Source organism: Paroedura picta, chromosome 7, assembly GCF_049243985.1.
Source record: "Paroedura picta isolate Pp20150507F chromosome 7, Ppicta_v3.0, whole genome shotgun sequence".
In the NCBI taxonomy this organism is placed as follows: Eukaryota; Metazoa; Chordata; class Lepidosauria; order Squamata; family Gekkonidae; genus Paroedura; species Paroedura picta.
The window spans coordinates 100,956,466-100,974,205 of NC_135375.1; the positions used below are offsets into that span (position 1 = coordinate 100,956,466).

The window sequence follows — 17,740 nt, forward strand, 5'->3', positions numbered from 1 at the left end:
TCGTTGGTTGGTTTGTTTTTGCTGGGTTTTTAAACTTACTTTTTGTGGAAAGCTGTTTGAGATGGCTGCTTTTGTGGTAGTTTGTTTTTTAAAATGGAAATCTCCCTTGAGAGCTTTTTGCTAGAGAAAAAGTATCAATATTTAAGTAATGCATAAGTGGCTATTTCGCGGTGGGTTTCTGCTTCCCAAACCTTGGCATCCGTCAAAAAATTTGAGCGCCAGACCAAATGTTTGGCTTTCTGGCTCATCTACGCATGCGCACAGAACTTGCAGCTGGCCTGGAGGTTTAGAAGACATGGCTGGGCCACTTTTTCCCCTGGTTATTTTGCACCAAATTGTTGAGGTCTGCCTTACAACATGGTGTGTCCGTTATTTTTACTATAATGTTTCTTGGGACTACAGGACAGCCTTTCTCAGCTTTCTTTTACTGCTGAGAAATCCCTGAAATATTCCTCAGGCTTAGAGAAACCCCAGAAGTGGTGCGATGATGCAGAATATGGTTAGGAAGCAGAGCTGTGGACACACCCACCTGGCACCCCTCCCCTTCCCACCCCCTCCAGGCCCATCATTGGCCATTTTGGGAAGAGGGTGGGTGGATTGACATGACCATAAATGGTCATATCACCCTATAAATCATAGAATCATAGAACAACAAAATTGGAAGGGACCTTCTGGGCCATCTAGTCCAACCCTCTGTACTGTGCAGGAAACTCACAACCCTATCACTCATCCACTGTAACCTGCCACCCCCTTGAGCCTTCACAGAATCAGCCTCTCCATCAGATGGCTATCCAGCCTCTGTTTAAACATTTCCAAAGATGGAGAACCCACCACCTCCCAAGGAAGCCTGTTCCACTGAGAAACCACTCTGACCGTCAGGAACTTCTTCCTGCTTTGGAGAGTGGGAGGTGGCTGCCTCCAGCACCACGCTTACCTCGCCCCCCGCCCCTCCAGCAGCAGCAGCACCAGCCACTTCTGTGCCCGCCTCCTCTCTCCGGAAAAGAGTTGGGCGCTGGCAAGAGCGGCTCACAAGCGGCGGGGAAAGGAGCAGGAGGAGGCGTGGCGGCCGGGTACTAAGTGATTGACGGCCCAGTCCCAGCCCGCAACCCCGTGGTTGACGACCACTGCTCTACATGGCAGCCTTTTATATATTTGGTTTTAAATGTTTGACAAATTTTTTTAATCTATAAAAATTTTATTTACTCCCACCCATTCTATGACCAACAAGGAACCCCAAGGTTTCATGAAACCCTGGTTGAGAAAGTCTGAATGAGGAATTGCCAGAACCTTTTTCTCCTGAGAGCCTCTTGTGGCGCAGAGTGGTAAGGCAGCAGTCTGAAAGCTTTCCCCATGAGGCTGGGAGTTCGATCCCTGCAGCCGGCTCAAGGTTGACTCAGCCTTCCATCCTTCCGAGGTCGGTAAAATGAGTACCCAGCTTGCTGGGGGGTAAGCGGTAATGACTGGGGAAGGCACTGGCAAACCACCCCGTATTGAGTCTGCCATGAAAACGCTAGAGGGCGTCACCCCAAGGGTCAGACATGACTTGGTGCTTGCACAGGGGATACCTTTACCTTTACCTTTTCTCCTGCTACATCTGCCCTGTAATATGTTTTAGGAAAAATATGTGCGACATCTGCCCTTTGCAAGGGGTGAAAGAACATGAATGGCATGACGTGCGTGTCAACTACACCTAACCAGTGTAACCTGCTCATTTTCACCCACCCATGCAGCTTCCCTTACTGTGTAGCAGGGCCCTTCTTGTTAAGACAACATTGCAATTTATGTAAAGCTTCGCTAGCAAAACACTATATATTTTTTAAAGTTCTTGTGAAAATGGGAAAGATACAATTCAGCTGCCCTTCTAGATGAAAGAAATAAGATTAAATTTGGGAGGAAAAAGGCATCTCTATATTGCATTTCTGTTGAAAGCAACCTAATGGCAGATATGTCACAGTAAATTACGGCTGCTAGGCCTTGTCTGCCTTATGACTGTGGGGTGCTTTATTAAACATGTAACGAATTTATGTTACAATGATAATTAACCTCACCTTAAGGAAATCAAATATATTAGAAGGTTGCTGGGTACTGAAGATGGCAGGGACTGAGACAATGGCTTGGCAATTAGGAGGATTTGCTTTGAAGACGCGGTAAAGAGGTGTTTGGATTTATAAGGAATATATACGTAAAATTGCCTTGTAGCAGATATGATGGGATTAGATTTCAGTGACATTCACACGTCAAGGAACTTGAACTACTACTACTCAGGTGCATTCAGTCACATGTTCAGCAGAACATGCATTGAACATAGCAGCTTGGTGTAGTGGTTAGGAGTGCGGATTTCTAATCTGGCGAGCCGGGTTTGATTCCCCACTCCCCCTCCACATGCAACCAGCTGGGTGACCTTGGGCTCGTCACAGCACTGATAAAGCTGTTCTGACTGAGTTTATGGAATTTTATCTAGTGTTATCTTGGCCCATCTCCCGGACGCCAACTGTCCAGTCCTCCCGAACAACCATCATCGCCAGATGGCTGCCAGGGAGGATGCTTGCCCACGCCGCTGCGGTCTGGGGAACCTGCTTCCCCGCCGAGCGACTGCCCTTCGCCTCTGACCTGCCTCCGACCGGCTCCACCGCCCACTACCGCGAAGAGACAAATAAGATGCTCTGGTTCCCATCTCTTTAAGAACTTGCCACAATTTGTTGTGCTCCACACAATCAAAGGCTTTAGCATAGTCAATGAAGCAGAAGTAAATGTTCTTCTGGAACTCCCTAGCTTTCTCCATGATCCAGCGTATATTGGCAATTTGATCTCTAGTTCCTCTGCCTCTTCGAAATCCTGCCTGTACTTCTGAAAGTTCTCGGTTCACATATTGCTGGAGCCTAGCTTGTACAATTTTGAGCATAACTTTGCTAGCATGAGAAATGAGTGCAATGGTGCGGTAGTCTGAACATTCTTTGGCATTGCCCTTCTTTGGGATTGGAATGTAAACTGACCTTTTCCAATCCTGTGGCCATTGTTGAGTTTTCCAAATTTGCTGGCATATTGAGTGTAGCACTTTTATTGCATCGTCCTTTAAGATTTTGAATAGTTCAACTGGAATAGTTTGTAGTACTCTTAATTAATTAATGCAATAGTTTTTATAGTAGATACTAGATTTATCCTGTTATATAATTTGATTTGTTGTAACCCACCCTAAGGCGCCAGAGAGAGGGTGGCTAATAAGTAGTAGTAGTAGTAGTAGTAGTAGTAGTAGTAGTAGTAGTAGCAGCAGCAGCAGCAGCAGCAGCAGCAGCAGCAGCAGCAACAGCAGCAGTAGTAAAGCAACTGTCCCTTTAAAATTCAATTCAGTTTTATATTAGATATTCAATTTTATCCTATTATGTAAATTGATTTTTTTAACCCAGAGGGCAGGCAGGCAATAAATATTATTATTTGTAAAGCAGGTATCCCTTTCAGATCAGGATTATTGCATGCCAACCTTCCCTATCTTAGAGTCAGTAGTTTTATTGCCATTTACGCCCAGCATAGTTTGCCATCAGCCATTGCACGTTTACATCCTCAGCAGCTTAGCAAAAAAATTTAAAAGTGCCTGTAAAGAAGCCACTGGATACCGACTTCAAACTGTAGCCGAAGACTCCCACGGCTCTGCAAACATAGTAAGAGATAACCTCATACTTAACTGTGGTGTGAGGCCTGGCGGCACTGATAAAACTGCGGTGTTTTCTTGTGTCAGTGAATGCAAGTGGCACAATCATTCTCCGCCTCTCTTCAGCTGGAGACGGTTTGGAACACGAGGCTGGAAGGACTGCATGAATCCCTAGTTATGTGGCAATTACTCAAATACATACAGTTAAGGGCCTAGGCATGACTGACTAGGTGAGCCTTTTTCAGCCTTTTATTTATTATTTTAGATAGATGGATAGATGGATAGATTTTTATACCGCCCTTCCATACGCCTCTGGCCGATTTACATAAAACGTCATATAATATTTACATGGAACATCATAACCAGGCTATCTCAAACAGGGTTTCTTAATGGCCCTGGGGGGGTTTGATAGCCATGGAAGGGTTTTCTGAATGGGTAGGAGTTAATTAATTGTTAATATATATTTTAAATTTGTTAAACATTTATCGGGTGATATGGCCAGATGTGGTGATGTTGACCTGCCCCCCCTCCCCAAAATTGCCAAGGGGGACCGAGAGGGACCCCAGGTGGGTGTGTACACCATATTCTTCACAATTGTACCATTTCTGGGGTTTCTCAAAGCCTGCAGAATGTTTCAGGGTTTCTCAGTGGTAAAAAGGTGAGAAAGGCTGGATTAGACAGATCAATATGGCTGAGCTCAGTAAGACACTGGGGTTAATGGTAGTATTGATGCACTGGAGACGGTAATCAATATATGTATAAGACAGCTGCCATTCCTGGAATTCTGTCCCAACTTAGCATAAAAGAAAACAGAACCCAGTGTTGGGTTATGCAAATGAAGGGGTGGGGCTATGCAGATAGAGACCAGGGCAGTGTCTGCACTTACTTTGTTTATTCCATTGTCAATCCTGTTGAATTCAGATCGATTTGAACTCTGGTCTTCCTCTCCCCCCCGCCATTGAAACAGGAAAGTGTTCTACATGTGGTTAGGGTAGTTCAGAAGGGGGGGGGGAGCCAAGCATCTTTCTTTCTTTTCTTGAAGGGGGGGGGAAGAGGAGGCAATCAGTGAGCCTCTGTCTTTTCTTGGAGGGGGGGGGGAAGAAGGCAGAGGAGAGAGAAAAAATCCAAGACCAACAGAAGTTGAGATAAATTAGGGGCTTCTCCTTTAAGGCAAGCTTGTCACATGGCCACCTTTGGCCAATCAGGGCATCTCTACCACAGAGGTTCAAAACAGCCTGCTTTCTCTAATCCGAATTTTGAAATATTGAGCATTAAAAGCACTCTAAGATATCGCACAATAAAGGTAGGGTCACTCCAGATCAATCCTTCTTGCTGCAGAAGGAAAATTTAAATCGCCCAAAATCAAAACGGAAATCGCATTCTGTGTAGACGGCAGGGACTGAATCGACCTGGGACTGGAATAAAAGCTCCGTGCAGTTTACACCCAGGTCAGTTCCCAGTGGTTCTCATTGAGGTCTTTGACACAAGGTAAATGGACAGTGATTTGGGATGTGGTGGAGAGAAGGTTCAGTATGCGCATTACCTGAGTGTTAGGATTCCCAGGGGAGTGGCAGAGGTTGTCTGGATTGCAAGCCCCTACAGAGTTCGCCATTTAGTTTTTGCTGACTCTTTTAGGGCATTTGTAGACACAGAGCATGAGCAAGGCATGCCTTCATTACAACTAGCATTAATATATATATATATATACAAAAACATAAAAAATGACCAGTAAAATACACTGGAGAGGACAGTATTCCCTAAAATAGGCTCGCTTCTTGAATATATGATGGAGGAATTAGGAATTGCTGGGCAAGATGGGTAACAAGTGAGATTTTCCACCTGTGTTTCCTAGCCAGAAATCTCAGGCAGAGGCCAACTTTGGAATGAACAAAAAGGGATTTTATTGAAAAATATACATGGTTGACAGTCTGTATTCCATTGGAATGGTCATAAATCATTAGGGTTCGCTAGGTCTCCAGGTCTTCAAGTCCTTGGTTTTGGTCTCGTCCCTCTGGGATTCCATCTTTCCACTGGTGGGTATTGTGCTATTGTTGTGCTACAGCGATCATTCACAACTTGCTTTTCCTCTGTGGATGAGACAACCAAGAGATAAACAACTGCTGTAGAGTGATGACAATGGGGACGCCATCTTGGAGAACTTGAGGAAGAGACTAGAGACCTCAAGTCAGAGCCCTGAGATATGGCAGCACTATAAGTTGTTCTAGCCTGAGGTATAAGACAGTATAAGCTTGGTGCAGTTGTTAAGAGCAGCGGCCTCTAATCTGGAAAGCCGGGTTTGATTCTCCACTCCTCTTAGCCCCAACCTGGATAGCCCACTACTCTTTGGATCTTGGAAGCTAAGCAGGGTTGCCCTTGGTTTATACATGGAGGGGAGCCCACCAAAAAAACCAAGGCAGGCAGTGGCAAACTACCTCTGCCTCCCTTGACTTAAAAACCCTACAGTTCTCCGAAAGTGCAGCCACTTGACAGCAGTTTCTGCTCCCAGCTCTCTAACCTGGGCAGAACATTGGAAAATATACCAGCTCATCATTTTCTTGCAGCAGCTTTTAAAAATATCTCCCATCAGAGGGTCAGCCCTGGCAGCTGGGGCCATGTGTATTTGTTAGCCTGTGAAATATTCATGCTATCCCCCCAAAATTACTTGGATCACTGGAGAGAAACCATCTGGGGAGAAGCGGTTTAGAGCAGAGGCCAGCAAAAGCAAGGTTTTCTGCCCCCCCCCTGTCTTCCCATCTTTCCTCCTTCTCTTTTTCAAAATCTCTATTTTCAAAACAGCTTTTGCATGTTTGCCTTTGATGAGAACTGGCCGCAGAAATGCCTTAAGTGTAACAGGGCTAATTTGTTTTGTTGGCTATATTTTGTGGAATGTCTTTCAAAATGACCTGCAGATTGAATAGCCATGGGGTAAGTCATGTCATTTAAGCAAAGAGAATGCATAGAGCTGCTCTCTAGGACAGGGCTGCTCCTGCCCTATCGGTGGTGGAAAGAGCTATCAAGTCACAGGCAAGCTTGCAGGGTTTTCAAGGCATGAGACATTCAGAAGTGGTGGGCTATTTCCTGCATCTGGGCAGTGAATGTGGTCATCCAGAATCTGGTCTAAGGATCGTTTATGCACTGGGAACTTCACTGCCCCAGCTCCCATGCAGGAGCACTAATTGGGGGTGGATGAGATGCACCAGGACAAATGCTCCCCTGTGTGGTTGCAAGATGAGGTGTGGAGCTGCCATGACTAAAACTCCAGCGGCAGCCCGGCATGAAACCTCCAGTGCATAAACGGTCAAGATCTGACAAGATTGGGCTAGCCTGTCTTCTGCCTTATGATGACATGTTAAGCAATGCAGAAATTACATAGTGGAATCATACATACAGAAATAGACAGGAACTATAATACACCGTAATTTAGTCCATGGTTAGGAATTGTGGTTCATGATTAAAAAATCTATCACAAATTTGGCCCAGTTCATCCCCACCCCAAACTGAAGTTCAGGGAAGGTGCCTCCCTTGAGTGTTCCCTAGATTTTTGTCTGGTTCAGGGATTCAGGCCATTTAAACTTAGCAGTGGGTCAGGGCAGCCCACCCATCAGCTGTTAGGTTTAAATGGATGCAAGCCATTTAAACTATTCACTTTGCTTCACTCTTCCAAGTGGGGGGAAGCGAAACAGACTGCTGAAATTACTGCCATCCATTTCACAGATTGGTTTCACTTCCCCCCCTGATTTGAAGCAGGAGGGAGCAAAATCAGTTAGTGCAATGTCTGCCAGCCATTTAAACTTCACTGTTTGGTTGCTCCTTCTGTCAACTGTTAGATTTAAATGGCTGGCAGCCATTTCAGCAGTCTGTTCGTTCCCCTGTGCTTCTGAGCAAGGAAAAGTGAAATGGACTGGCCCGAACTGAACAGTACATTTCAGTGCTTTTGGTTCAGTAGTTCAGTTCGGTAACACCCCAACCGCAACCAGAATTTTCCAGTTCATGCCTGTTTCTAGTCCTTATCATTTTGCAGTCGGTGCAAACTTAAATGGACTCCGGGAAATGGTAGAGGACAGGAAGGCCTGGAGGATCATTGTCCATGGGGTCGCAATGGGTCGGACACGACTTCGCACCTAACAACAACAACAATCATTTTGCCCAGGCAGCAAACTATCATACAAATTGCAGGCTTTCTGCCTGTTGTGCCGCACACAAAGGCAGACACAACAAATAGGTTCTGAAGGTAGACAAAACTTTAATTCAAATACACAAGCATTAATCTTTTATACCTTTGAGAAATTGTGTATGAGTCACACAACCACATTATTCCTTATTCATATAACACCCTTGACATGCATACAAACTATGCATTGCACAAGTTTTGCACAAGGCATATTGTTTTTCAATTTTAGCATTTAAGCTGCTATATCAGGGGATTTCCCCAACTTCCCTTTTTGCAGTCTAGGCACAAGCTTCGACCACATCCTATTTCTTCATTTTGCTACAATGCTAAGCTCTGAGCCTGAAATAACTGTTGCCAGTCACACTGGGAGATTACTATATTAGCCTTAATTGCTGCTTCCAATTGATTATAAGATTAACATCCATAACTGACCCTTCCTTACCAGACCATTTCATTATTTTAAACCCTTATTACCTGGGTTAAAAAGCCTGTTTGAATAATTCAGTTTTGCATAGCTGACCTTTTCTGGCTGGCCATTCCACAAGGTAGGGTGCCACTGCCAAGAAGGCATGTGCATGAGTACTTGTTGATTTTGCCCATGTGCAAGGTGGCATCTGCAGGAGACTCTGCTCCAATGAACAGAACTTTCATGGTACTGCACAGGGGAAGAGGTGGACCCACAGATCTGAGGAACAAAGGCCATGAACGGCTTTGTATATGGTAGTCAGTACCTTGAACAGAGCTCAGTAACCGCTGGGCAGACATCTGGAAATTTTGGAGAAAACTGCATATTTTCTTGTACAGTCTAAGCTAGCTTTTCTCAACTTTTTTACAATTGAGAAACCCCTGAAACATTCTTCAGGCTTCGAGAAACCTCAGAAGTGCCACGATCATGCAGAATATGGTCAGGAACCATGGCTGTGTGCATGCCCACCTGGGGCCCCTCCCCTTCCCACCCTCTCCAGGCCCCTCAGTGGCCATTTTGGGAGGAAGGGGCCAGGTCAATGTGACCACCCATTTGGGAGACCCTTTCAGGGCCATCAGGATACTCCAGGGTTTCATGAAACCTTGGTTGAGAAAGCCTGGTCTAAACTTTATTATTTTAGGACCATAAAACACACTGGTTTGCATTCTACCTTTCTACTCGGCCAAGTTCAAAACCTGCTTTTCCATTGTAAAGAGGCTCCTTAGGGTGAAAACTCTTAATTCTGGCTAGGCTGAATTGTCAGGTGCAAGCAGAGTTGCCAGCTGGCCTGGAGAAAAAAATGTCCTTTGCTTTTAATAGAGCCTAGCTTTGTGGAAATGGACAGGTGAAATTTTTCTTGGCATGGGGGGAAATAACATTGACATCTAAATCACATCCACAAAGCCTCTATGAAAGGGACAGAGCATTTTTCTCTCCAGGCCTAGTGGCAACCATAGAGTCTAGCCATTAACTGCTACCATGTAAAGTTATACTGTCTGGTATTTATGAAATGTAGGCCTCCAGCCTAACAGATCACAATATTTAGGGTCTGTCAGTAAAATCTGGATATGGCATTACATTAAACTTTAGATCATCATTAATGTGTCATTATCCCACATAGTGTCATAGTAACAGTGGACCGATTAGTAGCATGAAATCCACATCGGGTCATTGAGTGATGAATAACGTACCCTTCAAAATGCTACCATGGTATTTCTTTCCCTAATCAGAATCTGCTTGTGAAAGATCAATAGCTTCCAATTGCAGGCTGTCAGGGCGAATTCAGAGAACTGCGGGCTTGGAAGGACTGAAACAAGCTCTTCTATCTTTTTTTTGGTGTCAGCTGCAGTTGTTTAAAAAATATTATTATTTATTTGTTTGATTTGATTTGTGTACCACCCTCCCAGCAAGCCGGCTCAGGGTGTTGTCCATCATTTTGTACATTCGCAATTCCTATAATTAAAACAATTCATTAAAACTGAGTTTGATATCAATTTTGTCAGCCGCTTGAAATAATATTCAGAGTCCTGGTTTTGTATGCCTGCAGTTCATCCAGAACTGGCTTGTGGTCTAAGGCAGGGGTAGTCAACCTGTGGTCCTCCAGGTGTTCATGGACTACAATTCCCATGAGCCCTTACAAGTGTTTGCAGTCAGGGGCTCATGGGAATTGAAATCCATGGAGGACTCCAGGTGAAAACACCTGGAGGACCACAGGTTGATTATCCCTGGTCTAAGGGGTATTTTATAGGGAGGGCCCAGTAGACATCATCCATCTCATTGGCCCCAACCAACAGCATGGCAGAAGAGCTGCTCTTGTTCCAAAAGGGACTGGATCTGCTTTGAGAGTTCATTCTGCCTGGTGGGGGGCAGGTCAATTCCATTAAATAGTTTTGACAGAGCTGCTAAAATCATACGTTCTAAAACAGAATGTATTTGGTACAAGGTGTCCTCTGGTTGCAATTTTTTCTTTTTTTCTTTTGGAAACATTCAGGAATGGGGGTCCTTTTCCCTATCTCTTTTTTTACTTGACCTACATTTCTCTGACCCTGACCTAGATAACCCAGTGTGGACATATCTTGCAAGCTAAGCAGGGTCAGCCCTGACTAGTAGTTAGATAGGAGACCCTCCCCAGTGAGGTCAGGGATGGTACGCAGAGGCAGACTGCTCATCTTCTTGAGGTTTCTACATCCTTGCATGCAGGTACTCTGCATATTGGAGGGAGGAGCAGTGCATGCTGGGAGAATTCTGTCACGTTTTGTCAGTTAATGTCGGTTAGCACCAGTTAACAGAATCTCATTCAGTCAACAAGCAATTTTATTTACGGTTGTCTGGACCAAAATTTAAACATACATTGAGAATGTCAGGAAGATACAGACAAATATTTGGGTGCAAAAAACTTTAAATTATCAAATGTAAAAAACCTAATTGTGGCTAAAATACATTAATCTCTAAGTCAGTCCATGAATGCCTCTCCTTCTATGTAATCAGTTTCTCAATAAGTTATTGCAACAGAAGCTGGTGTTTTATGAGCAAAGTTTACCTCAGACAAAACATATAAGATGGAACCTATATTTGTTATTACATTTGAACCAAGTGAGTAGAAAAGAGACATCTGCACAAGAAATGTTCTTTTGTGTTTCTTAACTGCGAATACAAATAAGCTTAGGTGTTTAACAATTACTCCGGGGAAATTGAACAATAATTTCAAGAAAAAAGAACTGCCCAAGTGGAAAACAAGCCAGTCTTAACCGATACAACAACACTGTCCCAAAACAAAACTTCCTCGCTTACTCTGCCTGGGATTCTGCTTAGGTTAAAGGCTGTCAAACAGATTTATTATATTCAACAAGGATATGTGTTTAAATCACAAGCCCAGCTCAAAATTAAATGTTTTACAACACGTCTTGTGCCTTGAAAACAGGACAGAGCTGCCATAAATTGGCCCTCACGTGACAGCGTTTTTGTCTGGTCATGTCAATCGTACAGACTACGCCAGACCCCCCTTGCTTCTTGGGTTTATTCATGCATGCAATAATATATATGCCTGGGTAAAACTGTAAGGTGTGAATGCAGCAGGCCCACATATTAATAAATAATGCACACTATTCACACTGTTTGGAGTGCTCCATATACAGCCTTACACACTTTCTGTAAAGTAGGCCAGTATTATTATGCCCATATTGCTGATGGGGGCGGCAGCTGTGAATGGCTTGCAAACCAGTCGATCTGTCTGAGGCAAAATTTGAATCGCAGCTCCCCCTTTTCTGCGCTATAACATGTGAGGCATTGATAGCTTCTGCCACACTTGTCTCCCTTCAATCAAAGCCCCTGTTAACAGATTGTGGGTCAAACCATGCAGTCGCTTGCAGGAGGTTTAGCTAACATGTAGGCCTCGGAAATACATTAGGAGGTCCTATGCCGAAAAGAGATAGATGTGTTTTATCTCCAAGGGTGAAATCTGTGCTAGGTGCTTCTCAAAAGTAAGGCTTTGTATGAAGAGCCTAAGTGAACATGAATCGTTCCCTAGTTGTGAGGTCTCTGTACACAATGGGTAGCATTGTACAAGTGAGAATCCCAAAGCCTTGACCATGTGTGCCAGTAAACGCATAAGCACAAATTGTGTGAAAAAACAACAAACAGATTTACGACAACCACCTAGATTTCATATTCGTTAGCAAGTAGGCTTGGAGGCAAACCTGACTTAGATGGCTCAGGTTAACCTGATCTCAGATCTTGGAACCTACGCAGTCAGCCCTGGTTAGGAATTGGTTGGAAGAACTCCAAGGAAGGCAAACCATTGCTTTTTGCCCCTTGCTCTGAAAACCCTATACCAGGCTTTTTCAACCAGGGTTTCCTGAAACCCTGGGGTTTCTTGATGGTACTGGAAGGGTTTCCCAAAAGGGTGGGAATTAATTGATATACATACATACATACATACATACATACATACATAGCCATATCATTCTGCGATGTGAGATGTATAACAACCAACGTTCTGACCTGATCTCCCCACTTTTCCCTGTTCTAATGTAGCAGATGCCAGGTCTCTTGAATTGGTGCTTATTGATAATTGCTTGGAGACCACTGAACGGGTAGCCAAGTTTTTATCTATAGTTATGACCTACAGGGTAAAGCAGTAAACATTACTGGCTTTATTTTCTTGTATTTGCTGCTCCCTTGTCTGCTGCAATTCTTTACAGCTTTATAGATCTGTATTACAGAAGTAATTTGTATACTGTTTTATATTTTGGACACCCTTAAAGGTTTTTGTATTGTATTGTATTGTATGTATTGTATTGTGATATGTCCATATATGGTCATGTTGACCCACTGCCCCCCCCCATGGCCAATGATGGGCCTGGAGGGGAGGGGAAGGGCCCCAGGTGGGCATGTATACAGTTGTTTCCCAACTGTATTCTGCACAATTGCAGCATTTCTGAGGTTTCTTGAAGCCTGAAGAATGTTTCAGGGCAGGGCCAGATTTTCCTATAGGCTAACTAGGCTTCAGCCTAGGGCCTCAAGATCAAGAGGGGCCTATATTCAAATTGTTAGCAAAATTAAAATTACACTATTACACCAATCACAACATGTTTCATTTAACTCATTGATATATATCACAGCAATTATGTATTTTATTATTTCTCATGTAATTTACAAACTTAAAAATGGGAGGTGAAAGAGCCACATGTGGAATAGCCTAGGGTCTCTTTTCATGTAAATCCGGCCCTGTTTCAGGGGGTTCTCAACAGTAAAGGCTACCCTACACAATCACCAAAAGTCAACTGTGACATGAGAGCAGTTCGTACCACCAGGATTTGAGGCCAGTGGTAGTAATCCCCACCTCCTAGGGATGGGGGTGGAGGAAACATATGACATATATGGCCACCTAACAGAAAGTTAGTCCAAAATCATCAAATTTTGCCTTCTATTCTTCTTCTTTTTTAAACAGAAGTTCTTCTGGATACAACGGGGGAGACGTCTGAGATAGGCTGGACTGCGCATCCACTTGATGGGGTAGGTGTTCCCTCTCAATCTACGCTGTTTGGGTGTTGTTTGACACTGCAGAATGCGAGGCTTTGAAGACTGGCAACAGGCAAACACAGCTTTCAGGATTTGTAAATACTCCTGGGTTACTTTTCTCTCAGTTTCCTTTATTTATCCTTATCAATTAATTGTTTCTCCCCTCCAGATACCAGAGGGAAATGGGAGAAGGTAAGCATTGATAAGCTAGTCCAGCAGAGGACTTCCACAAGGTGGGTGGTGGTCAGGGTAGGTGTTGATTCCCTTTCCTTAGGATCAAGAAATTCCTGGAGACTTGGGGATGGAGCCTGGGGAGGGTGCAGGGTGTAGCACATACTTCAAAGCAACCATTTTCTTTAGGAGAACTGACATCTATACTCTGGAGATCACTTGGGATTCTGAGAGATCTCTAAGCACCAACTAATGAAGAAGAGTTGGTTCTTATATGCCACTTTTCTCTACCCAAAGTAGTCTCAAAGCGGCTTACATTCACCTTCCCTTTCCTCTCCCCACAACAGACACCCTGTGAGTGAGGTGAGGCTGAGAGAGCCCTGATATTACTGCTCAGTCAGAACAGTTTTATCAGTGCTGTGGTGAGCCCACGGTCACCCAGCTTGGCTGCACATGGGGGAGTGCGGAATCAAATCCAGCTTGCCAGATCAGAAGCACGCACTCCTAACCACTACACCAAACTGGAGGTTGACAAGCCTACCCTTCTACTCCAGTTCTCCCCTCATGTTGTTCCTGGGGAGTCCCTTGTCCCCCAGTAGAACCCTTTGTGGGAGAGGCATTTTGGACTGGAGCAGGTTATATGAGGAGGCAAGGAAGTTGCTATTGTATCCAAGCTGGAGTTGCTGGGCCAAGCTGGGCTACCAGTGGGAAGGCTGGAGACAGGAAGACAGGGATTGATGTCACATTGCTACGTTACTTCCAAGTAAAACCCGGACGTGACAAGGAATAGCGCTAGGAGTCACTGGAAACTCTATAGTCAGCAGAGTTGTTATTTTAACTTTCTCGGCTTCCAGTCTTCATGGCAGCGGACAACAAAGTTCGCCAATGGTAGGCCTCAAGTCCTACACATGTGTCTACATATGCTAAGTCTCTCAGTTCTTGCTTATACCCAGAATTGAACTTTATCGGTCTTTGAGATGCCCTGGGATTCAAATATCATTCTCACCTCTGTTTGTTAACTCGCATATTTGTCTGCTAATTTATTGCCACTCACAGATCTTATCATCTGCCTCAATCCAAACTCGGCTATTATCGCCCTGTTACTTATGCATCTTGACTCTAGCGAGCCCTTCCTGGCAAAACTCCTCCTCCCCCACCCCAGCATGTAATGGTTGAAGACATTTCGTTTCACTGTATCTGAAGAAGTGTGCTTGCACATGGAAGCTTATACTTTAAAATAAACTTTGTTGGTCTTAAAAGTGCCGCCAGACTCGACCTTTGTTCACCGTTAATATTAGCTAATAATCCAAGCCACTCAGAACCCAGCTCCGTAAAGAGGCTCGTCTTGCTACCAGTTTTGGGTTACTTTTTATTCCTGGAGGTCATACAAATATCTTGAGACATATGCTTGTACATTATGGATAAATACAGTGTCACATCCATGCTCTGAGGAAAATCAGAGGGTACAAGGTACCAGGGTAGTAATTTCTCCTGTCTCTTTAGAGTAAAGTGTTCTCTAAAAACAGTTGTCAACTCTGGGTTTCAAAATACATGGAGGTTTGAGGGTGGAGCCTGTAAAGGGCAGAGTATTTTTTTTGGGGGGGGGGGCGGGGGAAGCTTAGTAGGTTATAATGCCATAAAATCCACCTTCCAAAGCCGCTGTTTTCTCCAGGAGAAAAGAACAAGTGTTTTAAACAAACAAATCTGTTTCACATATTATTTCTGGTAAGGCCTTGGAGGAAGAGCATGTCTCATGGCTTACTTAACACCCACTCAGGGAGGCTGAACCGCCCCTGAGTGCCTCCTCCTCCAACCAGCTTGCCTGTCTGTCCAGCAGCCAGCCAATCACATTCTGTCCCCCACCCCCGACCACCCCCTCCTCCTTCCACTTCCCTCTGGGGCTCGGAGGCTGCAAGATCCCTGCTGCATGAGAGCTGCCCCTGCCATTGAGTTCCTGAGAGTGGGTAACTGGCCTGCAGACTTTCCGGGTCCTGGGGGAAGGGAGAGGCTGTCTGCAAAGTTCTCCCACCCCACCCCCCACCCCCAATCTAGTGCGCATTGTATTCCTGAATGCAACGGGCTTAGCCCTTAGTAATGAATAAAGAAGTTCTCTATGTAGAGCAGTGCTCAGCTGTAATTCCAAGAGAGCTCCAGCCATCACCTAGATGTTGGCAACCATATCTCTAAGTACATCAAATCTTCAGGATCCTGTGAAATAATGTGGCCTTGGTTTGTTGGGTCCAGTACAAGCCCAGGGTATAGTTGTTTATTACTTTTTATTTATTTAATTGAGACACTTTTTTCTTCTAGAGCATTTTTCTTTTATGTGTTCGTCATAACTGTTTGGCTGTCTTCAGGAAGAAAAACATCACCCCATGTGCCATAGTGCTTAGAACAGGGGTAGTCAAACTGCGGCCCTCCAGATGTTTATGGACTACAATTCCCATGAGCCCCTGCCAGCAAACGCTGGCAGGGGCTCATGGGAATTGTAGTCCATGGACATCTGGAGGACCACAGGTTTGACTACCCGTGGCTTAGAGCATTGGACTAGGAGCTGGGAGACCCACGTTCAAACCCCCAATCTACTATGAAAATTTGTTCGGCCAGTTACCCACTCTCAGCCTAACCTATAAGGGATTAAAATGGAGGACAGGAGACTGATGTAAGCCACTTTGTGTCCCCCATTGGGGAGAAATACAGGATGCCCATGAAGTAAATAAATAAAGTGGGGATCAGTCATCTAAGCAAATAGTGCCACTTCCCACCCTATCCAAACATGACCCCCCCGTGAGTATATTTTCCCTTTCTTTTCCTTCACATGCCTTCTCCACCCTCAACTCCACAAGTGGGACGAGGTGAGCGTACTGGACGACAAGAAGCGCCTCATCCGCACCTTTGAGGTGTGCAATGTCGGGGATCCGGGTCAGAACAACTGGCTCCGCACACACTTCGTAGAGCGCCGGGGGGCCCGCCGGGTCCACATCCGCCTCCGCTTCTCCGTGCGCGACTGTGCCAGCATGAGGAACGTGGCTTCTTCCTGCAAGGAGACCTTCACCCTTTACTACCACGAAGCGGAGGCCGACGTGGCCACTCCGGAGCACCCCGAGTGGCACGAGGGGCCGTGGACCAAAGTGGATACAATCGCGGCCGACGAGAGCTTCTCGCAGGTGGACAGCACTGGGAAGGTGGTGAAGATGAACGTGAAGGTGCGCAGCTTTGGTCCCCTCTCCAAGCCAGGTTTCTACTTAGCCTTCCAAGACTCGGGGGCTTGCATGTCCTTGGTGGCTGTCCAGGTCTTCTTCTACAAGTGCCCAGCCGTGGTGAAGGGCTTTGCCTCCTTCCCAGAGACGTTTGCTGGAGGGGAAAGGACGTCGTTGGTGGAGGCGCTGGGGACATGCGTGGCCAATGCGGAGGAAGCAAACACAGCGGGCTCCTCTGGGGTGCGCCTGCATTGCAACGGGGAAGGCGAGTGGATGGTGGCCATTGGGAGGTGCGCCTGTCAGGCGGGCTACGAACCTGCGGATGATGAGCGGGTCTGCAAAGGTGAGAAAATGGTCCTGGTGTTTTGGAGTGCCTGCGATGCTTTTTAGTCTGAGTCTCACGAGGCAGGGGTTGTTTTTATTGTATACGATAATAATTTCCTCACTATCGTGCCTGGGGTAATGCCACACAATGAGGAGATGGGCTCGTGGAACTCACTGCGCCGAGATGTGATGAGTTTAGATGGATTTACAAGGTGGACAGGCAACCTTAAGGAGGATGGGCCTCTCTTTAGCTAGGATTTGCTTAATCGGGAGGAAAAAGGCACATGGGGAGATTTTAACCCTTTCTTCCCCTGCTGACTTCCTCCCGGAAAAACCACCTGAAACCTGCTTTTGTCTTTACTGGAGAGGGTGATATGGGAATGTATAAGGTAGCCAGACTTCAGGTTGGGCCTCGTGATCTTCCACTATTACAACTCATCCCCAGACAGCTGAGATCAGCCTCCCCCCCCCTAGATAAAATGGCTGCTTTGGAGAGAGGAGGCAATTATACCCTGCTGAAGTTCTCCCCTCTTCAGGCTCCACCCCAAAAACCTCTAGCCATTTTCCAGCCCAGAGTGGTACACGTAATTTTTTCCTACCTGAAACAAAAGGCAGCATGGAGAGTAGCCTTTTCCTGTGTGAAACGACAAGGGAGGAGAGAGTTAATGTATCCTTTTCTCCTCCTTAATAAAGTGATCCCAGGATCTGCATTTGCTCCCTAAAAAAAAAGAAGGTGTGTGTGC

At 45.4% G+C, this 17,740-nt stretch overlaps 1 protein-coding gene across 2 annotated transcripts in view; it reads left to right on the forward strand.

Annotated features, from left to right (window-relative positions):
• LOC143841429 (ephrin type-B receptor 5) overlaps nucleotides 1–17,740 on the forward strand; it is a 181,860-nt gene that overhangs the window by 61,996 nt on the left and 102,124 nt on the right. For both annotated transcript variants that reach the window (XM_077345718.1, XM_077345719.1), the window contains exons 3-4: nucleotides 13,232–13,296; nucleotides 16,320–17,016. In XM_077345718.1, the coding sequence (XP_077201833.1) occupies nucleotides 13,232–13,296; nucleotides 16,320–17,016 (762 nt within the window). The remainder of the gene's footprint in view (nucleotides 1–13,231; nucleotides 13,297–16,319; nucleotides 17,017–17,740) is intronic.